Source organism: Ciconia boyciana, chromosome 1, assembly GCF_034638445.1.
Source record: "Ciconia boyciana chromosome 1, ASM3463844v1, whole genome shotgun sequence".
Classification (NCBI taxonomy): Eukaryota; Metazoa; Chordata; class Aves; order Ciconiiformes; family Ciconiidae; genus Ciconia; species Ciconia boyciana.
In genome coordinates, this window is record NC_132934.1 from 53,516,326 (window position 1) to 53,535,065 (window position 18,740).

The 18,740-nt window shown below is 36.1% G+C and overlaps 1 protein-coding gene across 4 annotated transcripts in view; it reads right to left on the minus strand.

The window, feature by feature from the left end:
• ANKS1B (ankyrin repeat and sterile alpha motif domain containing 1B) overlaps positions 1-18,740 on the minus strand; it is a 448,570-nt gene that overhangs the window by 279,496 nt on the left and 150,334 nt on the right. For all 4 annotated transcript variants that reach the window (XM_072866003.1, XM_072865996.1, XM_072866022.1 and 1 more), the window contains one exon: positions 4,754-4,890. In XM_072866003.1, coding sequence (XP_072722104.1) covers positions 4,754-4,890 — 137 coding nt within the window. The remainder of the gene's footprint in view (positions 1-4,753; positions 4,891-18,740) is intronic.

Consider the following 18,740-nt stretch of genomic DNA (forward strand, 5'->3'; position numbering starts at 1 on the left):
AACATTTAAGTAAGTTATTTTCTTCTATTATATTGCTAGATGTCTTAGCCAGTGTAACGATGAACCATAGATGGAATTGTAACTTTATTTAAAGAGGTTAAAAAAGATAAATAGAAAAAATGATGACTCATGTAAAGACAGCACATCCAAACTCACAAGAAAAAAAAATTATAATGAATAGATTATGGCAGATCTTAGCAATAAAACCAGCAAGAAGAAGATGACGAAATTCCATTATGTCAGAAACACTGAAATTCTCTGTTCCTTTGTCTTTCTACCAGAAGTCCTCTTTATAACTGAAATAACACTCTTAGGGAGTTTACTTATTCACATAAAATGGGGAAAATACTAATTTATGATAGATAAAATCCAAGTCACTTTTAAATAATCCACATTTAGAAATCAAAAGCTGTATCTACAGTTAGCCATTTGAAACATATGTTAGAAACACAAGAGAATATGCAAATGCTGGATTACATTCAATAAAGAATTTAAAAGGTGAGAAGTCAGAGTTCAATTTTATAAGAATTGGCCAATGACCCACAAGTGAATAGCACTGACAAAAGAAAGTCTCTTAGGAAAAAAGGTGCTCTTTCTCTCTCTATGTATAAAGATAATTTGTTCAAATGGAGCTGAACAAATAAATATGTTAAAGTAAGGAGAGTCTTATTAAATCGAGTGGCTAATATAAAAAATACATGAAGCGTCACATGCAGCCCAATTTTGTTCAGGCTTCATCCAGACTGAGAGCTATAGGAATTGTTGTAGAACAAGCTCAATTTTGCTATCACTTTCTAAAATTCCAGTTCTGATTGCGTAAGTTATATTTTACTATATGTACTAACATAACTAAGTTAAAACCTGGAAGAGAGCCTAAAATCTCAGAGGACTTTAGTTAACACATTAACCTACTTGGTCTTCTACCACATCTCATTTTTTCTCCCATGTGCTGTTAGTACACTTCACAGAGGCATATGTCTTTAACTTGAAACTGTATTGCTTTCTCAAAGTCTTCATTAATCAGCAATTCACGAGTTAAAAACTTACTAATATTTGTCTGGACAATCTGGAAAAAAATTATCAAGTGATTCAAACTCTGAACTACATTCTGTTTGTTTCTTATCTGCATATATGTAACTTTTCAACAAATCCTCTTTTTCAGAGACTGACCCTGTGAAAATTTGAAAACAAGACGTGTTTTTGGAAAATGCTAGATCACAAGTATAGGCCATAGCTAAGGTGCACAGATAACATAGCATACAGATCCCTGAATTACTGTTAAGTGAGCTATCTTCAGGACTGGAAGCAGTAGAGGTGGGTGGCACTGTGGCACTGAACTTAATACTGCTTCTGAGATCTGAGTTAGTATCTCTCCAGAGCGCTGCACTGTGCCAGGGAGATACACCATTTCAGTTAAAACAGGCTTCAGCTTTAGTAAGAGCACAATGAATTGAATAGTGGAGACATATCCAAAGAGAGTTTTTAGATAGATTTTAGAGAGCAATAGGATCTCATAAGGGACGAGTGGTAGTATCACAACAAACTGCAGGTTCCTCATCTCAAAATTAATCATAATTAACTGAAGAAAGGATAAATTTCCAGAAATGTGAGTGAAAGGTGGGAATAAAAGAGATTCCCAGCCAGGTTTTGTGAGGGCATGTTTTTAATATTAGAAGGGGAGAATTAGGGCCAGGTTAAGAGACAACTAGAAGGAAAAGGACAAATTTTGAGTGCACTCTGAGGAATCCCTTAACTGACCATGACCCAGACTTCTCAGGATTCACACTTTGTGTATGAGATTGTTCCTGTCTCACACTTCCCAGCTGCGGTACCTTCACCCCATGGGCTGGCAGTGCAGCATCACAGCCTCCTCCCTCTTCAGGGACCCCATGTAGCAGGTCTAGCTGACAGATTCCCCCTCCAAGCTGGGTTTGGTACGTGAGTGTCTGGACAGGAGAGGGGAGAGGCCGCTGTGCTGTGCTAAACCTCATATTCATACAAACATCTTCAGAATCTGTCATGAGTTGAAGCATGCATATGCACTGCCATCATGTGAGCTGGCACACAGTCTTAGGTACCTGGCCAAAGAAAACAGGAGGCAGAATGACTCCCACCTTGGCCTCCAAACCCAGCTCCCCAGGTTTCTCTTTTTCCACTCTCTGCCACTGCCTGCCCTCACCAGACTGGTGGGAGGAAGGAATCTTTGGTCTCCTCTGCTGCTGCTTACACAGATCACAGAAAGTAGTTAACACAGTGTTTCTCCTCACTGCCGGTGAACTGTTATATGCACAATCCTCCACAAAAGATAAGTAAGGCTATAAATGAAAACAACAATATGAGTGAAAAGGTCAGACTTTCCTGGCAGTTTCATCCAAGCTACCAAAGCCTGCCTAGGGAAAAACTAGCTGCTGAAGAGTTCCCCATTCTGCCTTTCACTGGCACCTTCAATGCTGGATGCACAAGCCATATAAAAAGGGGAAAGGAGTGACAGCTGTTTCGGAAATTTATATGATCCCTGTTTTAGATCTGCTTAAAATCTGTTTATTTTGCTAGGAAAGTGCAAAGACACCCTGGCAGACAACAGAAAATTAATTATTTTGCATGCATTGTGTAACACTATTCATTAGTTTTACATGAGCGGTGAGAGGTCAGTCAAGAATAGAATCCCATTGTGTTAACCTTCAAAGAGCTTGCCATGTAATTGAATGCAGCAGGCATGGAATAAAGGAATTAAATATGCAGGCAGAATTAACACTAATGGTTTGCAAACATCACATTGCAAACATCTACAACTTCTTTGTCTAAATTCTTGGGTTGAGATCTTGGGGGAAGGTGATTAGGTAAAGCAACAAAAACAAAGAAAAGGAAGAATACTGAAGCAATGTGCATAAAACACATGGAGAAAGGAGAAGCATAACGGGATCTGAATGCTATAGTGCATCCAACTTCTCGTGTACTAGCGCACAGATTTACAACATACTTTAAGCACTAGCCTATGTGCCTTTCTGCTGTTGTTTTCTGCATAGGAAGGGTGTCACATGTAGGGCCACATGAGAGACATTTTAGCAAATGTGGTAAAGTTCTGACCATATATATAGCACAGCTAGCTTTTGTTCTGCAGAATGATGAGAATACTGGGAGTCAGTAAATGGTATGATTTAAATTTGAAAATAGCTCCCTAGAATCTGCTGAATCCATTCAGAGTTAACTAGCAGGAGAACATCACCATTCAGTGTTCTGGGTCCATCTGTTGGCAATATCATGATGGAAACAGCTTTTTAAATGCTATTTTCAATAAGCTATGACACAACAGCTTGTTCCAACAATATTCCAATACCTTTCTGTTTGCTTGCCGCCTACTATAAAAAACAGCTTAGAGGGAAGAAGGCATTTCAGTACTATACTGATGTCGGGTGGGAGAGACAGAGAGACTACAGGAACAAGCAAAATGAGAAACAACTATAAAAAGAGAAAAGGAGAAGAAGCTGTTATTTTAGACCCCCTTCAATCTAGATTTAAACCAGGATGTGGAACTCAAACTACTGTAGTGTCACAGAGGGATGGGCTGCACCAGCCAGTTGTTAGAAATATTGTGCATTGACAGTATCAGCCACAGGAAACCAATGGCTCCTAGAGAGAAATGGCAGGTGCACCTGGTAATTACCTTTAATACTGCAAGACATTCTGAACTGTGTGGTACAATGAGTATTGAAAGGAAGATCCACCTCCATCACTGTAACACGCTCACTTGTGCGGCACTAAAACAATTTGCCCTATATAGTTCTCACCAAAATATCATGTATCCATCAGCTTACTTCTCAGGTAACACAAATGCCAGCAACATACTGATGATACAAAGCCTGCACCCACTAGCATCAAAGTGTCTCAGTTGCAGAGATCAGCTCAGCAATGAAGAACAGATGGCTGCATTTGAACCCAATAATTGGTAGGAGAGGAACAGAAGTTCTTTTGGTTCACACCAAAAAAGTTTCACAATTAGTCAATTCAGTGTGTAGTTGTCACAGCTAGCTTTGACACACCTAATGTCACGCCTGTTTAAGCAGGGAACTAGATAATTCCATGAGGTTTCTTCTGACCTATGTTATCCTATGATCCTGTGATTCTAAAATAAAGTCCTCTGCGCTGATTACGTCTATACTACTGAATCAAGTTGTAAGATTTTTTTATTTTAAAGCTTTTATTTTAAAAGGCTGTACTCCTTAAAAATTACAAGGGCCACTCAAGTCTTCCATGCATTAAGCATCTTGTTTACCAAAACACTATTAGAAATACATATAGTTAGGAAGGATGAAAGTCGAGAAGCAATACTATATGAGAAGGTAAACTAAAGAAGATATGAAACATTATGGGACCAAGTAAATGGAGATACAAAAAGAAAACCTAAAAAAGTAACAGGGAATTGATACTGATAAAAACAGAACATAAACTTGGAAGAAAACTAATAGTACATAAAAATACAAAATATTACATAAAGACTTCATTCATCATTAATGCTATAAGAAAAAGGTACTGATATCTCTCTGTAATTGTTGGGCTCATTCATAAAATATTCTATCTTCTCCTGCTATCAAGATTGCTTCCTAAGTACAAAAAATATTTTGTGTTCTGTTTATCTGTCTTTGATCTATTCATATGTCTATAGTGATAAATTCCTCTTAAAATACATGCATCATAGCCTGCTTTTAAAATAAAAAATACAACTAATAAGGGGATGCTTATGGTGATCACCTACCTGAGGACGTATAACTTTCACTATGTTTTTAAGTGCAGTGTCTGGTGATGGAGGAGAGCAGTCAGGTGTTGGGCCTGTAGAGCTGTTTCTATGGTTACCAGATCCTGGTGCGGTAATTGCTACCTGAGGTGCATTATCTGTGAATAAAAATAACATTTATGTGAACTTACAAATACTTCATACATTTTAAAATAAAAAATTATTGTGAAAACAGAATGCTACTCAGAACACTATTTCAACTTACAAAACCTATTGTAATTTAAATGTATTTGGTAAGGAATATATTCCATACCTACACTTATTTTATCAGCTCATGCATTCATTCTACATTAAGGCAGGATATAGCACTCTCTTAATACCTAAATGAAATAAGGCACAAACCAAACACAAATATTTTACTTTTGTTACCCTGAATTACCAATTGTGAATCCAGGTACTATCACTATAACAGGGGTGACTTAAAAGGAAGCTTTCTAATGCAACTCCTATCTCATCTCAGAAAATCCTAACGCATACAACCCAGTACAAGTTATATAAACACATACTCAACTTAGAGCACGCTAATAGCCATCAGTGACAACTTTCCTGGACACTTTCCTGTCCACTTTCCTGGACACTTTTTCCTGGACACCGTAACGGATCGGTGAGGATTAATTGCAGAAAAATGTACTCAGCTCCTCTGATGATATTTCCATCCTCCATAGAGCTGTGCACTACAGTACCTACGTTTCTAGCAGTATCTCAGCTAGATAACCTACAGCTGGCTTAAAAATGTCTACATACCTGCAGGTACATGGGAAACTGCTGTTTGGACATATTTTGTGATGCTGTTACCATTTTATGGCACTGTGAAGGACCATTAAAGGGACTTAAAGTATCATTCTTACCTTTTCTAAATGTTCTTAATTCTGTTTGAACAATGTAAAGTAAAGGTAGTGAAAATCAGGTCAGAGGATAGAGAGGACTATGAAATAAGGCATAGCTTCCCAGCTGTGATGGTAACCAAGCACCAGAATGACTTAGCAGGAGGCCAAAAGCTCCACATTACTTCATGCCTTTAGAACTGTATTATTAAATAAATGCTTTAGTTCAGATTCTGGGGAAAATGCCATTGCCTGTGCATGGTCATGGTGGTCTTTATGGTGTCCGTGAATTTACAGAGTACCTTTCTTTGTGGGTCACAAAGACACGTGCTCCATGTTCCTAAATGTGCTATAACACCTGCAGCTCTGCATTAAGACAATGATTACATTCAAATCTCATGTCTGTGGGCCTCAACTGACAGCCTGCAGAGTTCATAGAAGCCTATTTATTTGCAACTGAGGTGGATCTCCAATACGTACTTTCACTCTGGGCAAATCCACTCCAAAAAAACCCAAACTCCAAATAAACAAAAGCAGCTCCAGTGCTGTAAGCTAGAGAATTTTTGCCTAATCAACCTCTGCAGGAACACACATAATCTCCTCCATCTGCACAAGTCACAAATGCCTCTGTGAAACCAATGACTGAAGCTGCTCCCTCTCAGTCCTACTGACCTGAAAGAATTCTTGGAAGTATAACAGATATTTCAAAGGGAAGGAAATACCCAGTTACATTAACGTAGCTAACAAAGGATAAAGAGTAACAGTTGCAAAAATGTAAACTTTACGGCCTTTCCAACTTACAGATAGTTTCATAGCATGCATGATTCTAAGAAATACTCTCCGTAGAAACACTACATATCTGAATGAGGTCTTAAGGATTCTGGCCAAATACAGACGAACAAACTGTTCTTCTAAAGGAAATACCAGGCTGGAATGTTTCAGCAATACTGTTACACTTAATGAAAGTGTAAATGACAGTTCAGGTGGGAGTCTGGCAGGCATCCAAAATGGAGACATCCTGTACATAACCTCCGGTGTTACCTGAGGTCTGACAGAGTGAACACTCCCTGTCACAGACACAGACAATTCCAACTTTGTTGAAAAGCATCTGCATCAAAACTGCCAGTCCTTTAGGTATGCAGTCTTAAGACATAGAAGGGCTCTTCCTGAATCATTGCAAGCGTGCAAAGCAATCTTGGATCTGAATTAATTTCATTCAGAAAGTAATACATATGTGTCAACAAGATGAATCAAACAAATTTTTATACAGCCTTAGACAGGAACTTAAGGTGAATCCTCATAATAACATCCCTAACATGGAAGAACTTGGATGGCATTCCAGAAAGCCTTAAGTCTCTCTTATGCTTTCCTGTCTGGCCTGGCATCTAACTGGAAAACTGTTTATGTGCAGAAAGTGAATGAGTATCCTGTGATTTGAAAGCCTAGCCCCCTTCTCTTGACAAGAAGACACCCCACCAAGGCCTTGCTATAGTCTTTGGAAATCTCATAGTGAGGATGAAGACTAAATATGAGTGTTAGGAGCATCTTAATTGAGCTGAAAGTCTTATCCTCTTTTGCTCCAGAATATGAAACATCATCTTCTTTCAGTCTACGGACAGACTCATCAATAGATAACTATCAATGAGCCTCCCTGACTGAGGAATCAGAGACTCGCTTTGAGAGAGCCCTGCACTGTGTATGGAGATACCAAACAAGGGACTATACTGCTGCCAAGACATGTGGTAATACAGGCACCATCAAGGAAGCTAAGAAATAACTTCCAGAGTGAGAAATGTTCCCCGTGAGTCTAGTTAAGTGTACTTAGTGCACTTATTTACTTACTGGAGTGAGAAATAAACAGAACGATTGTCTCTGACAAACAGCTAAACCTATAAAGAACACAAACTCCCTGGTACTTCAGCAGTCCCTCAGTTTCTGTCACTGTTCCTTTGCTGTGAAGCCTGTGTGACTGCTTAAGCACGTAAAAGCCTTGCAAGTGAAATCAGGAAGTCTTGCAGATGCGGAAGTATCTCAAAGATGCATCACTCAAAGGAGAGATAGTTAGAAATACAGATTGGTGCTGATGGTAATGAACAGTTTTCTGCCCACCATTTCATTCTGCTTCAAGCCCTTGATGATAGTCACCTCAGCTTAGTTTACTCACACTTTAAATATTCAGAAGATGTTTATAGAGGGGTCAAGTTGTATGAGCAAGATTTTGGTCTTTCCACAGGAAAGACCACAGCTTCTTGTTGACCCTGTTCAATGATAGGTCACTGAAGACTAGGTCTTGCCCTTAGATACAGTCCCACCTGAGAAGCATCGAACTGACTGGAAGTGAAATTCTTGGAATGAAAATTTATTGGAAGATGTTGAGGAGAGGCAGGGCTGTTATATGCCCCACTAGACAGGGCTGAGAAAAACTTCTCTAGCTACAGTGTATGCATACAACAATAACGAATTCAGGACCATACATAACATGCAGCAATCTCAAAAAAGAGTAGTTAGTCTTTCCTTCCAAGCAAACTAAAATGATAATACAAAAAAGGATCATGCTATTAAAATCTAAAAATAAAGCTTTGCAAAAAAAAAAAATCAAACCCAATGTTTTTCTTTTAAATAAACATCCCAGAAAAAATCCAACTGCTCAGTATTTCATGCCTTCACTCCTTTCTCAAGGGAATGAAGTGTCTGACATGTAATGGTTTCTTGTAAACAATTTCTTTATTGTGGACAGCTGTTTATTTTCACAGTAGGATCTTCCCATTAGGCAACCAATAATGATTTACCACCTGGGTCTGCTCCATCAGAGAGAGAATATCACCATCAAATTAGTTCCTGCAACCAATTTGGGTGACTTCTCTGTTTATGTATACAGTACTCATAGTTTCATTAAGAATAGATTTGAATATATTTTCTTTTGTAATTAAATGATACAATAATTATGTTTTCATTTTCTTTTCTCTGGTAACAAAACTAAAGCAAACATTTTTTTTTTCCCTTTAGGTAACCATAATAGTAATACTGTAAATTTCAGTGGAACATTTCATGGCAAAAAGAACTTGGAAACTTGAGAACCTACCAAATTTACCTAGGAAAGATTACCTCTCGTGCTGAGTTTCTGATAGGTGCTATAGATGGGGCCAACAGGGAAGTATTTATGGCTGTCATTCTCTCCTAGTTCCTGGATCAAGTTGCAATAAGCTAAGAGATGTTTCTGTACAAGTCAGACAACATCAGGCTCCAGGGATCATCTGGCAGCTAAAAATTACTGAACTGCAGCATGCTCTAACAATATTCCTTCCTGTCTCCATCATATGTGAGAAACTGTCACAAGGATTATGTAATTGGAGCTTATTCTGATTTTTAAAAATGGTTACTGAGGACTTTCCATCCTCCATTTCCTTTGTTTCAGGGCAAAGGAAATAGAATAGGATAGGATAAAAAAAATATACTATGTTATGTTTTTTATGTCCAGAATAACCAAAATATTTTTTAAAAAGGTTAGATAAACTTGGGTCTTGGATTAACTGGACTCATCTAGTATGGACTATAAAAATAGCTATGCTGATTTACATCCTGGCAAATCTTACTAATCTGCTTTGTTTGTTGGTTGATTGATTGGCTCAGCATACAAGGTTTTAAAGGACAGAAAGTGTTACAATGCCATTGTGATCACATTTACCACTAACCATCTCATGGACATATGAAAAAAGATGGTAATTCTTAAATTTCTCACAGGATTAGACAGGTTTCCACATCTCAATCTTAATTCCCAAATTTTAATACCTCTTAAAATTCTACTTGCTACTTTTCCCAATTTTTTAAATAGAAGCAGACAGTATTTACAGCAATGGTCACACTAGTGCTTCATACAACTTGCCTGTGCATATTAGTCTTTTCCTTATGCATCAAAAGACTAATTACAACTGATGACATCATTGCTTGGAAGTTGAAGGTTAGGTTGTTCCTACCACCATTTTAAAAAATCTTTTTACTCTCAAGCCACACTAGCATTATTTAAATTAGAGCTACACCCTTTGATTATAGACAGGTAGCTTTATTTCAATTACACTAAAACCTATTAATATTGAATCAACTCCACCAAATCCAGAAATCCAGATTAGCTTTTTACTGGTCTATTCCAGTTGTTCCATATTTCACCAACAGTTATTTTATATATTCTTACAGGAAAACAATAAAAAGAAATTGAATAGCATTGAATAAGAACTAATTCACATAATAGGGGTTTTTTTTTAATTTATGAATTTAAGAGTTTTTAAGTCATTTCATATGGGAATTTTTTTTTTTTTACAGCACCTTTTTATGAGAACACTAAGGGAGGAAGGAAGCAGAAAGACAAAAACCTCACAAAATCTATTTTTCACCACACTGTCGTATATAACACAATTGCAAAAAAAGAGATGCTTTTTGAGCATAGTGTTGTTTTATCTATTATCCAGTTCAATGTTATTGAAGCCTAACTAATATGAGGCTACAGTTATATTGTTCATAAAAATGTTTAACTATGAATGTACACTAACCTCATGTCTCACAGAAAAGATATTATATAAGAATTAAGATCATAACCAATCCTTTCAAAGGAAGAAAAGATGGTCTTCTATCACTGACATTAAAAGTATTCAGTGATTCACTCACAATGCAGTCTTTCAGTACAAAAAGAATTTCTGAATAAAATGAAAATTACATTATGTAATGTGTTGTATATGTCTATCTAATAAGACTGATTTTTGGAACCAAAATTCAGGGCCTAAAGTTAAACTTCTGTATTCATATGCTTGTAACTAAATTGCTTTCCAAAGAAATGGCATTAATTTGTTCTGAAAGTCTTGAGCAATTCAGAAACTGATCCTCAGACTTGCAAGGTAGGATTTCTTGAAATACAGCTACATTTCAGTAAGCATGCTAAACTCCTCTTTAAGTCAATGAAAACGAGTTAAAACAGTATTAATTAGAATTTAGAATATATTCTATATTTAGATATATTATACTGAAGAATGGTTAGAGGAACAAGCCCTAAACTTCATTGATTATACTAAGATATGCATTAGTTTTAAAGAAAGTCTAGATAGCTAGCTCAGACACTTCTATTGTAGACAAATAGGGCAAGATTCAACTGCCAAAGCACGGTTAACTCATGCCATCTCAGTGGTCCAAGGCTACAGTAAGCTTTTTTCTGAAGTTTACAGGATAACAGGAGGTCAACAAAAGACAGTAATGCCAGGAGCTCCTATTCATGGATATGGTGATTGCTTTACACTTTTAAGGATCATTCAGATTTGAGTCTGGAGAGAGCAAAATGAAAGTGAATATTGTCTTCCTTTAGCATATTGTAAGAGCAAACTATGGTGTTCTTTTACTGCTATCGTCTACTAAGATGTCAGACAAAAACATAAAAATGTTAACTGTTTAACTGAAACTACAAAACAAATTATTCACTGGGAACTTTGCCTTTTACTGTGCTGCATGACATCAATAGTCAGTTAGTGGATGATTGTCTTCTTTCATATGGTACGCTGTATAGAGAAAAATGCCTTTATGGATAGTAATAGACCATATCACTGCAGTTCAAGAAGTGTTTCATCAACATTTTCATCCCACTATCCATGTACTGTGAGGACAAACTGCTCACTGGAACTTCTCTAATAGATAATTTTTCTCATACCGTACTCAAAGAAAGAGCACTATATATTTATAATGGCACAATATTAACTATTGGGCAGATACCAAGTATACCAACCAGAACACTTCCTACCACATCTCAGCAAACGAAATATCAAAAGCCAAAAGTCAGCCCATATTCCAGAAATATAGTTATAATTAGATTTCACCTCAGAAATAAATCTTCACAATGCAACACACAGTTAATCTGTAGTTTTCCACTTTCATTACAGAAACATGCTAGCATCCTTTTCAAAATCTAGAGTTATGTCTATATTAGCTATTACATCAGTTATTTCTACAATTTAGTGTAATGGCAATGGATCAGCAGATCAATGCAGTTGATCCTCATGACGATCCATTTAGAATATATGTGGGTTTGAATTTTTAGGACTATACAGCATCTTCTCTATTCTACCAAATACCCCCACAATACATGTACCTCACAGCTTCCAGAAGGACCCCGTATTTTTGGTGCCCACCTGAAATGGAGCTTCATATCAAAAAGGAGTCTGTTTTATGTGCTCCAAAACCAGCCTGTGACTGAAGCAATGAATAGTAACTGGGAACTATGATTTATTTCAAATTCACATCCAGTGCTCTGAACCAAAATGCAAATGTATACTGAGCCTGTTTTATTTCCACATTCCAATTATTTGTGGAGTCACTTAAATAATATATGCTCAGATTTACAGTTTGCTATAAGAATGGAATAAATATATATTTAACTTTAGAGGTGTGGACCAGTAATAATCTAGAACTAGATTATATGCTATACATCTAATAGTGTGTGTATATATATATATATATATACACACTAAATTCTAAAACCTCTCAAAAATATAATGCTAGACATGAACAAAATACTTAAAGCCTAATCATTATGACCTTGTACAGCTTTATACTATAACCTCAGGGCCTGGATAGATCTGTATGCTGCAACTCCAGGAGAAAGAAGAAGGGTGGAAAATGAATATGCACATATATACATATGCATAAATATATATAGATACACCTGCATACATATATAGGCAACAACTTCAAAGGCACTCTATTACTAGTAAATAACTTCCTTTTATTCCTCAAGCTCTGCTCAGTGTGAAAGATTTAATGCAAAGTTTCAAACTACTTGAAGGTAGGCCAAAACCCTGCATCTGTTTTGGACACCCCAGCATCAGGATAATGCAAAAATGTGAATAAAGCTCCAGATGGCTTGGTGTTGTCTGGGATCAAAATGCTTTTTAGTGTGGTATCAAGACAGACCTAAGTTTGGTCAGTTATAGCAGACTCAATTTGTGAGACTATTAGAAAACTACTACAGAAACACTTATTCAGTCTGGCAATTTCTATAGTTTTGGATCTGTCTTTAGAAAAAAATGTTGGAATGCCTTTGTCTGTACATGTTATACATCCTCTTAACATCAAGGAGGCATCCATGTGTTACATGGAGGCACAAAGCTCTGAAAAGAACATGGCAATGCTAATCATCTGTCTCGGACAGAAATCAATCATAACCACAACAAAAATCTTGGAAGAGTACAAAAGGAGATAATATGGAAATAGTACTGTTTCTGGAGGATCAGTCACCAGTGACTGAGTTTACATACATCTCCTCGCAGAAGTCACAGCCACCAGAAGGGCTAGTTTCACTGACTGGCTAAGAAATGAACAGGTTAATGTAGGTCCCATCATGGATGGTACCATAAGGATTAGATTGTAGTGCTCTTCAGTAATGGGGTTATGATCATCTTGTCCTTTAGAAAGCTTCATAACTGGAATGAAAGAAGACTTGCCACTTATAACCACACTGGAGTGACAGATAAACCAGTATTTTCTGATTCCAGAGATAATCAGAGATATGGAAGTTTTATGAGAGATATGCTGATATCCTCGCACCGAGGAGAAGACCAAGAAACTTGCCCAGATTATGCCTCAGGGAATCTTTCACACTGTTGCTTAGCTTTTTCTAAAAGTGAGAGAGAGACCCAGGCCCACATGAAGAATCATCTGAATCCTATTCCTTATGGTAAAGAGAATTTGGGCACAGTGATCTTCCTGAAGCTTACAGAGGGCTTGTTAAAACACAATTAACCCTTTCTAAGGCAGAGCAAGGAGAATCACCCCATTACACTAAAACACCCACAGACAGATTTCAGTGCAAGTCTTAAAACAATATATCTGAACATTTTGTATGGAAACAGCACTACTTGGGCTCAGTTCATTCATCATGGGTGAATCTAGGCTGCTGGATTCCACCAGCAGTAAATTTACAAGGCAGGAGCCCAAGCCAACAGGTAGGAAGAAACTAACAAAGACCCAAAACTGAGCAGAGTAGGTCACAAAATAGGAGGAATTGCCCTGATTTGATACAGAGCTGCCATGTATAAGATTTCTTGGATAGCATGTGTGATAAAAACGTAATGCCTCCTGTAAGCGGTGGACCCATTGCAAAGATTCACAGCAACTGCATACAGTAAATTAAGCCAGGCTGCAATTCATACAGAAATCCAGGAAAAAAAATAGAAAAATCTCCTATTTTGTTCATGTTTGTTATATAGTAGCCCAAATTGAGTGACTAGGCAATTTTCCATAGTATAGTATTCAGCTTTAAAATTGTTTTAACTTGACTAAATCCCCAAAGCAAATCTTCTCTCCTACATGACTATTCAACATGGCATAAATCTAGGAACTATGGATAAGGGCAATCATGTATTTCAGGATTTCAGGGAACAAACATTACAAGAGACATTTCAAAAGAGCAGATGGAATACTGAATAATAGAATCAGTAGGTAGCTACACTGGATACATAGAGAGAACGGTTGGACTAAACTGTTTGAATTTCCTCTTTTGAATTTGTTTAGTTTCCCACACACTTAAACCTGAACAACCATTGCTCTGAGTAGGATTGTAAATATATATCTGCAACTGTCTTGTTGAAAGCATTTGAAGCTATAACTGGCCCAGTCTTGGATGTGGCAGCTATTTCAGGATTGTGTTTGGGATTAATTACCAGTGAAGTGCATTCCAGTGGCAGCAGGGGGTCTGCTTAGTTGTTTCTGCATCATCCACGAGAGTTGGGTATGACTATTATCAACTTTTTATTTCCTCTAATCACCCACCTGCACAAATAGACTTTGGAACTGCTTCAAGCTTGCATAACCCTTGTAATACCAGGCAACTGTCTGGAAAAACATCTCTCATTAAGTACTAATGAGAGATGATGGGTGATTTCCACCATTTCCTGAGTAACCTTTTGAGACTGCCTCTGCAAGCTGTTGATATCTAATTGAGCATTCAAAAACAATGCTACACAGTTGCCATATACTTTTTTTTTTGTGAAATGGGTTTTTTGTTGGCTTTTCCATGTTTAAAAGGTTTGTAGTGAAATGACTGCACTTGCCTATGACAGATATTTCACAGATTTCTACATTTGCCTTGTCTCAGCATGTAGTCATCATGTTTCTAGAAGTTCAATGAAAAGCACAGGGTGTAGTTACAAGTGCCAAAATATTTTTGTTTATTTCAGTCATTCACTAAAAACTTGAATACCTTGTAAAAAACTGGAATAGTCTTGTAAAAAAAAATCTTCCATAAAAGAAGGATACATGTTAGGGATGTCCATGTTTATTTTTAAATTTAACTCATCAGTGAGAGGACACTGAATGCTATCGTATGCATGCCTTAGTATTTCACAAGGCTTCTCCTATAATCCAAAGAGAATAACCAAACTGTGCTGTGCAGAGAAAGTATTCTACTATTGCAAATGCAATAGATGATTAGCGAATTAAGCTACATTTTCAAATTATCTCAAAATATAAACCTCAAAAGGTGATGAGAGTAAGTGCTCTCAAATCATTTAAATAATACTGATGATAGCCATACTCCCCAGGGATCAAGCTCAGTTAAGAAATAATTTAAGCAGTCTTGAACATAAACCTTCCAGTATGTATCTATCTTTAGTTGCAATGAAATGCAATTTATGGACAAAACTCTATTTGCATGAGGTTCAGTTCTTCTGAAGTATCAATTAGTTAATAAAGCTCTTTATCAGAACACTGAAGTAAAAAAGCTAACCAAAATATTTTAAAGCCAAAGAGATAGAAACGATGTTTTAAAATGTTTCAATATCCAGTTATTCTTATTTAAAGTATCTAAACTTTCGAGCGACTTCAGAGAGCTCAACTCTCACTCTGAAAATCTACATTTTTATATTTAATATATATTTACATGGAAAAAGGTATTTTGTTCCAAACTCAAAATGTATATTGTATCCAGTGTAACAGTATATTCATTAAGCATAAAGAATTTCTCCAGCAGATAGTGTGCACTACTAATACACAGTCAGAATCCAGGGAATCTTAAAAGTCTTTGCTGTTCATTTTGAAAGCAATATGGAAACATCTGTACCAGAATGGACCAGCTATCTAGTCCAATATATTGCCCTGATAATGTCCAAATGATTTGAGAAAGATAAAGGAAATACTGTGGATAATTTTGGAATAACACAATCCAGTTTCCAACCATTAACAGCTATTTGTGGCACTACACCATTAGAGTTTTTAGTAACTAAGAAAACTCAAACACTTGTTTGTATTTTTTAATTTCCAAATTATCTTTTTTATAATTAACGTGCCAACACAAATTTGCCGTATATTACTTTTACGTATTTTTACTTATATTTAGCATTTTCTTCTGAAAAATACTCAAATTCTACTCTTTCTACTAATTTATTTTCTATCTGCTGCAATTTAGATGAAATTATATGTTATAACAGTATTATATATTTACGCATTATTAAGCTTACCTTCTGACTGACAAAGCAGGATTTACATAACTTCTGCTCTGAGTGTTTAGAATCTTTTGTGCACTCCAGCATATTTAATTTAGTTACTGTCACAGTGTACAATTTGCCTCAATGGTTTTCTTGTTTTGGTTTTAGGTTCTCTAAGATTCACAAGCTAGCTTTGCAGATTTCTTAAAATTCTTCTTATTAAGTGTTCCCACTAATGCAACCTACATTTCTTATAGAGACCACGGACAGAGAGTTTGGATAGATCTTTGGAATTTTTGAGAGCTGCAGTTGACTATATAAAGGAATGATAAAGACAGCACAAAACTACATATATTGAAGAGGTATGCTATTTCTATTTGCTGTTGATACCAGATGAATAAATCACAATTTCTAGACCATGCAGCTTTGGCCTGTTTGTTTGACATAGAGCCAAAACAGTATACTCAGACAAGAAGGAATATTCCAACACAGTGGGTCAGAAATGAAGTAGCTGATCCCATCCAAAGGAGGGACCATAATTAAGTGAAAGTATGCTTTTTTTGCCAAGTTTTATGGAGAAAAATATGGCTTAAAACTATTCGACATTCCTTAACTTCAAATCTTAAACTACACCAAAGAATTACAATTAAATTATGCTGGAATACAGGTAAATATTTAGCCAAAACAAAAGGCAGGATTCACAGAATTCCTGTCACTCTTACTGCCAGAACTCCTAACCACCAACTTCGTACTGCAAATGTCCTTATTCCATTAGAATATGAGTCACAAATTCATTCCACATTGTGTTTATCAGGCTGATATCTAGCAGTTGGACAAGCAATTTATGAAATGTATTGCTTTTTGTTTGCAATGGCTTCACAAGGCATTTAACACTTTTGTTAAATTTATCAAAGGCAAATCCTTGTTTAAGTTATTCCAGGTTAGATGAGAAAAACTCTGAAACACAATCTATATAATTGATCAGAAAAAAAGTATTTTTTGCAAATTTTACTTACACAATATTCACAGAAACTTTTGATATTTTTTCATTATAATGTACGACAGAAATAGATGTCAAAATAATGGAAATGCTCTCAGAGAAAAATTTAGTGTCGATCCCAGCACTGCTGGTAAGAAACTAGTTTTAATTGTACTATATTATTTAAGTATCTTCCAGCAGGGAGGGAATGATATCCGAAAGAAAAAGGACATGGAGTGAACAGCTGGAGCGAGAGTGGAAAGAATATTTTTACTAATAGCTGTTTTAATATCCTCATCCAGAACAGATACTACCGCATACAATGATATATTGTATTATAGAAAGAATAATACACCCTGCCCTGGCGCAAAAAATACGAAATGGTCCTTCTGAAGACTCTTCCTGCTTTCTGAAAACAATAAAGCAACTGAGTGTGAAAATATTTTTTCATACGGGTTCTTCCAAATCTGCCATATTTGAAGGCATATCAGAAAAAAAGGAAAAGACTAGTTTGATATCCTGTTGCAGTAGAAAATTATTATATCATTAGCTGCTAGTAAAGATATGCTACATCTATATGTTTGTGGATTGGCAATACAAACCCATTACCATCCTATTTTGATATACAGCAAAATCCTACATCTCTTGCACACTTCAAATTTCCTTTTGAGGTGGCACAAAAATGAAAATGGTATAAAAACAAAAATTAAATATCTGTAAAGTAATAGAAGGAAACTTTTTGGCAGCAAGCTACATACTGCCATCAGGACTAGCAGATGCAGAAAGGGAGACAGAAGCAGAGAAAATGGAAGTAAATGAGTGTTTTTTATTTAACTTAAAATAGAACAGGAGGGAAAATCTTTTTTTTTTTACAGAATGCAACACTGATTACCTTCACTAGGAATCAATGTTTTTCTATTTTTTAATCATCTCTGACACTGAATAAAACAAATAAATCTGTTCATTATGTACAAAAATGGTTTATTTTAGTAATTGCTTAATATTTTCACAAATATTTTGATTTTAACAAAATTAAGCAAGCTATGCCAAGATTTCCGCTTTCCAAATGTACTAAAGTTAGTAGAAAAGTTTATTTAAAAACCTCATAAAACATATCATATTCTCTTGAAAAAGTGGGTTCCCAGCAGAACAGAATTAAAAGTATTGAAATGTTAAATACAGAAACTTAAATTTTTCACAAAAGGACCACATTTAAGTTGTTACTGGAGAAGTAAAGACAGTAGAAATATGGTATGAGTTTTTATTCTAAAAGATTGTATTTCAGATCTGATTGAGGTCAATGCTGAAATAAAATTATTAGTATGTATATTCACTTGATTGTATGATATAAGCTAAAAAACTTTTTCAGTTTGTTTGGCGGTGGGTAGAGGGAGAAGTTATTGCTATGCTAGGTCTACTAGAACTGTAGAAAAGAGAGCAAGGTTACTAATTGCATTCATATCAAAGCCAGTGACTCTTCACTACAATATTTTAAAAAGTAACTGTGTGGCAGCAGATGATCCCTACAGAGAAGAAATGACACAAAACAGGGAGGGGGGAGCAGGCAGAGCTATGATCCAGAGACCTCAGTATCTGCTAGCGGAGCCACCAAACCAACGTATGAATGCAGTGTATTGCTGGTTGTGCTGGTTTTAGCTTGGATAGAGTTAATTTTCTTTACAGTAGCTAGT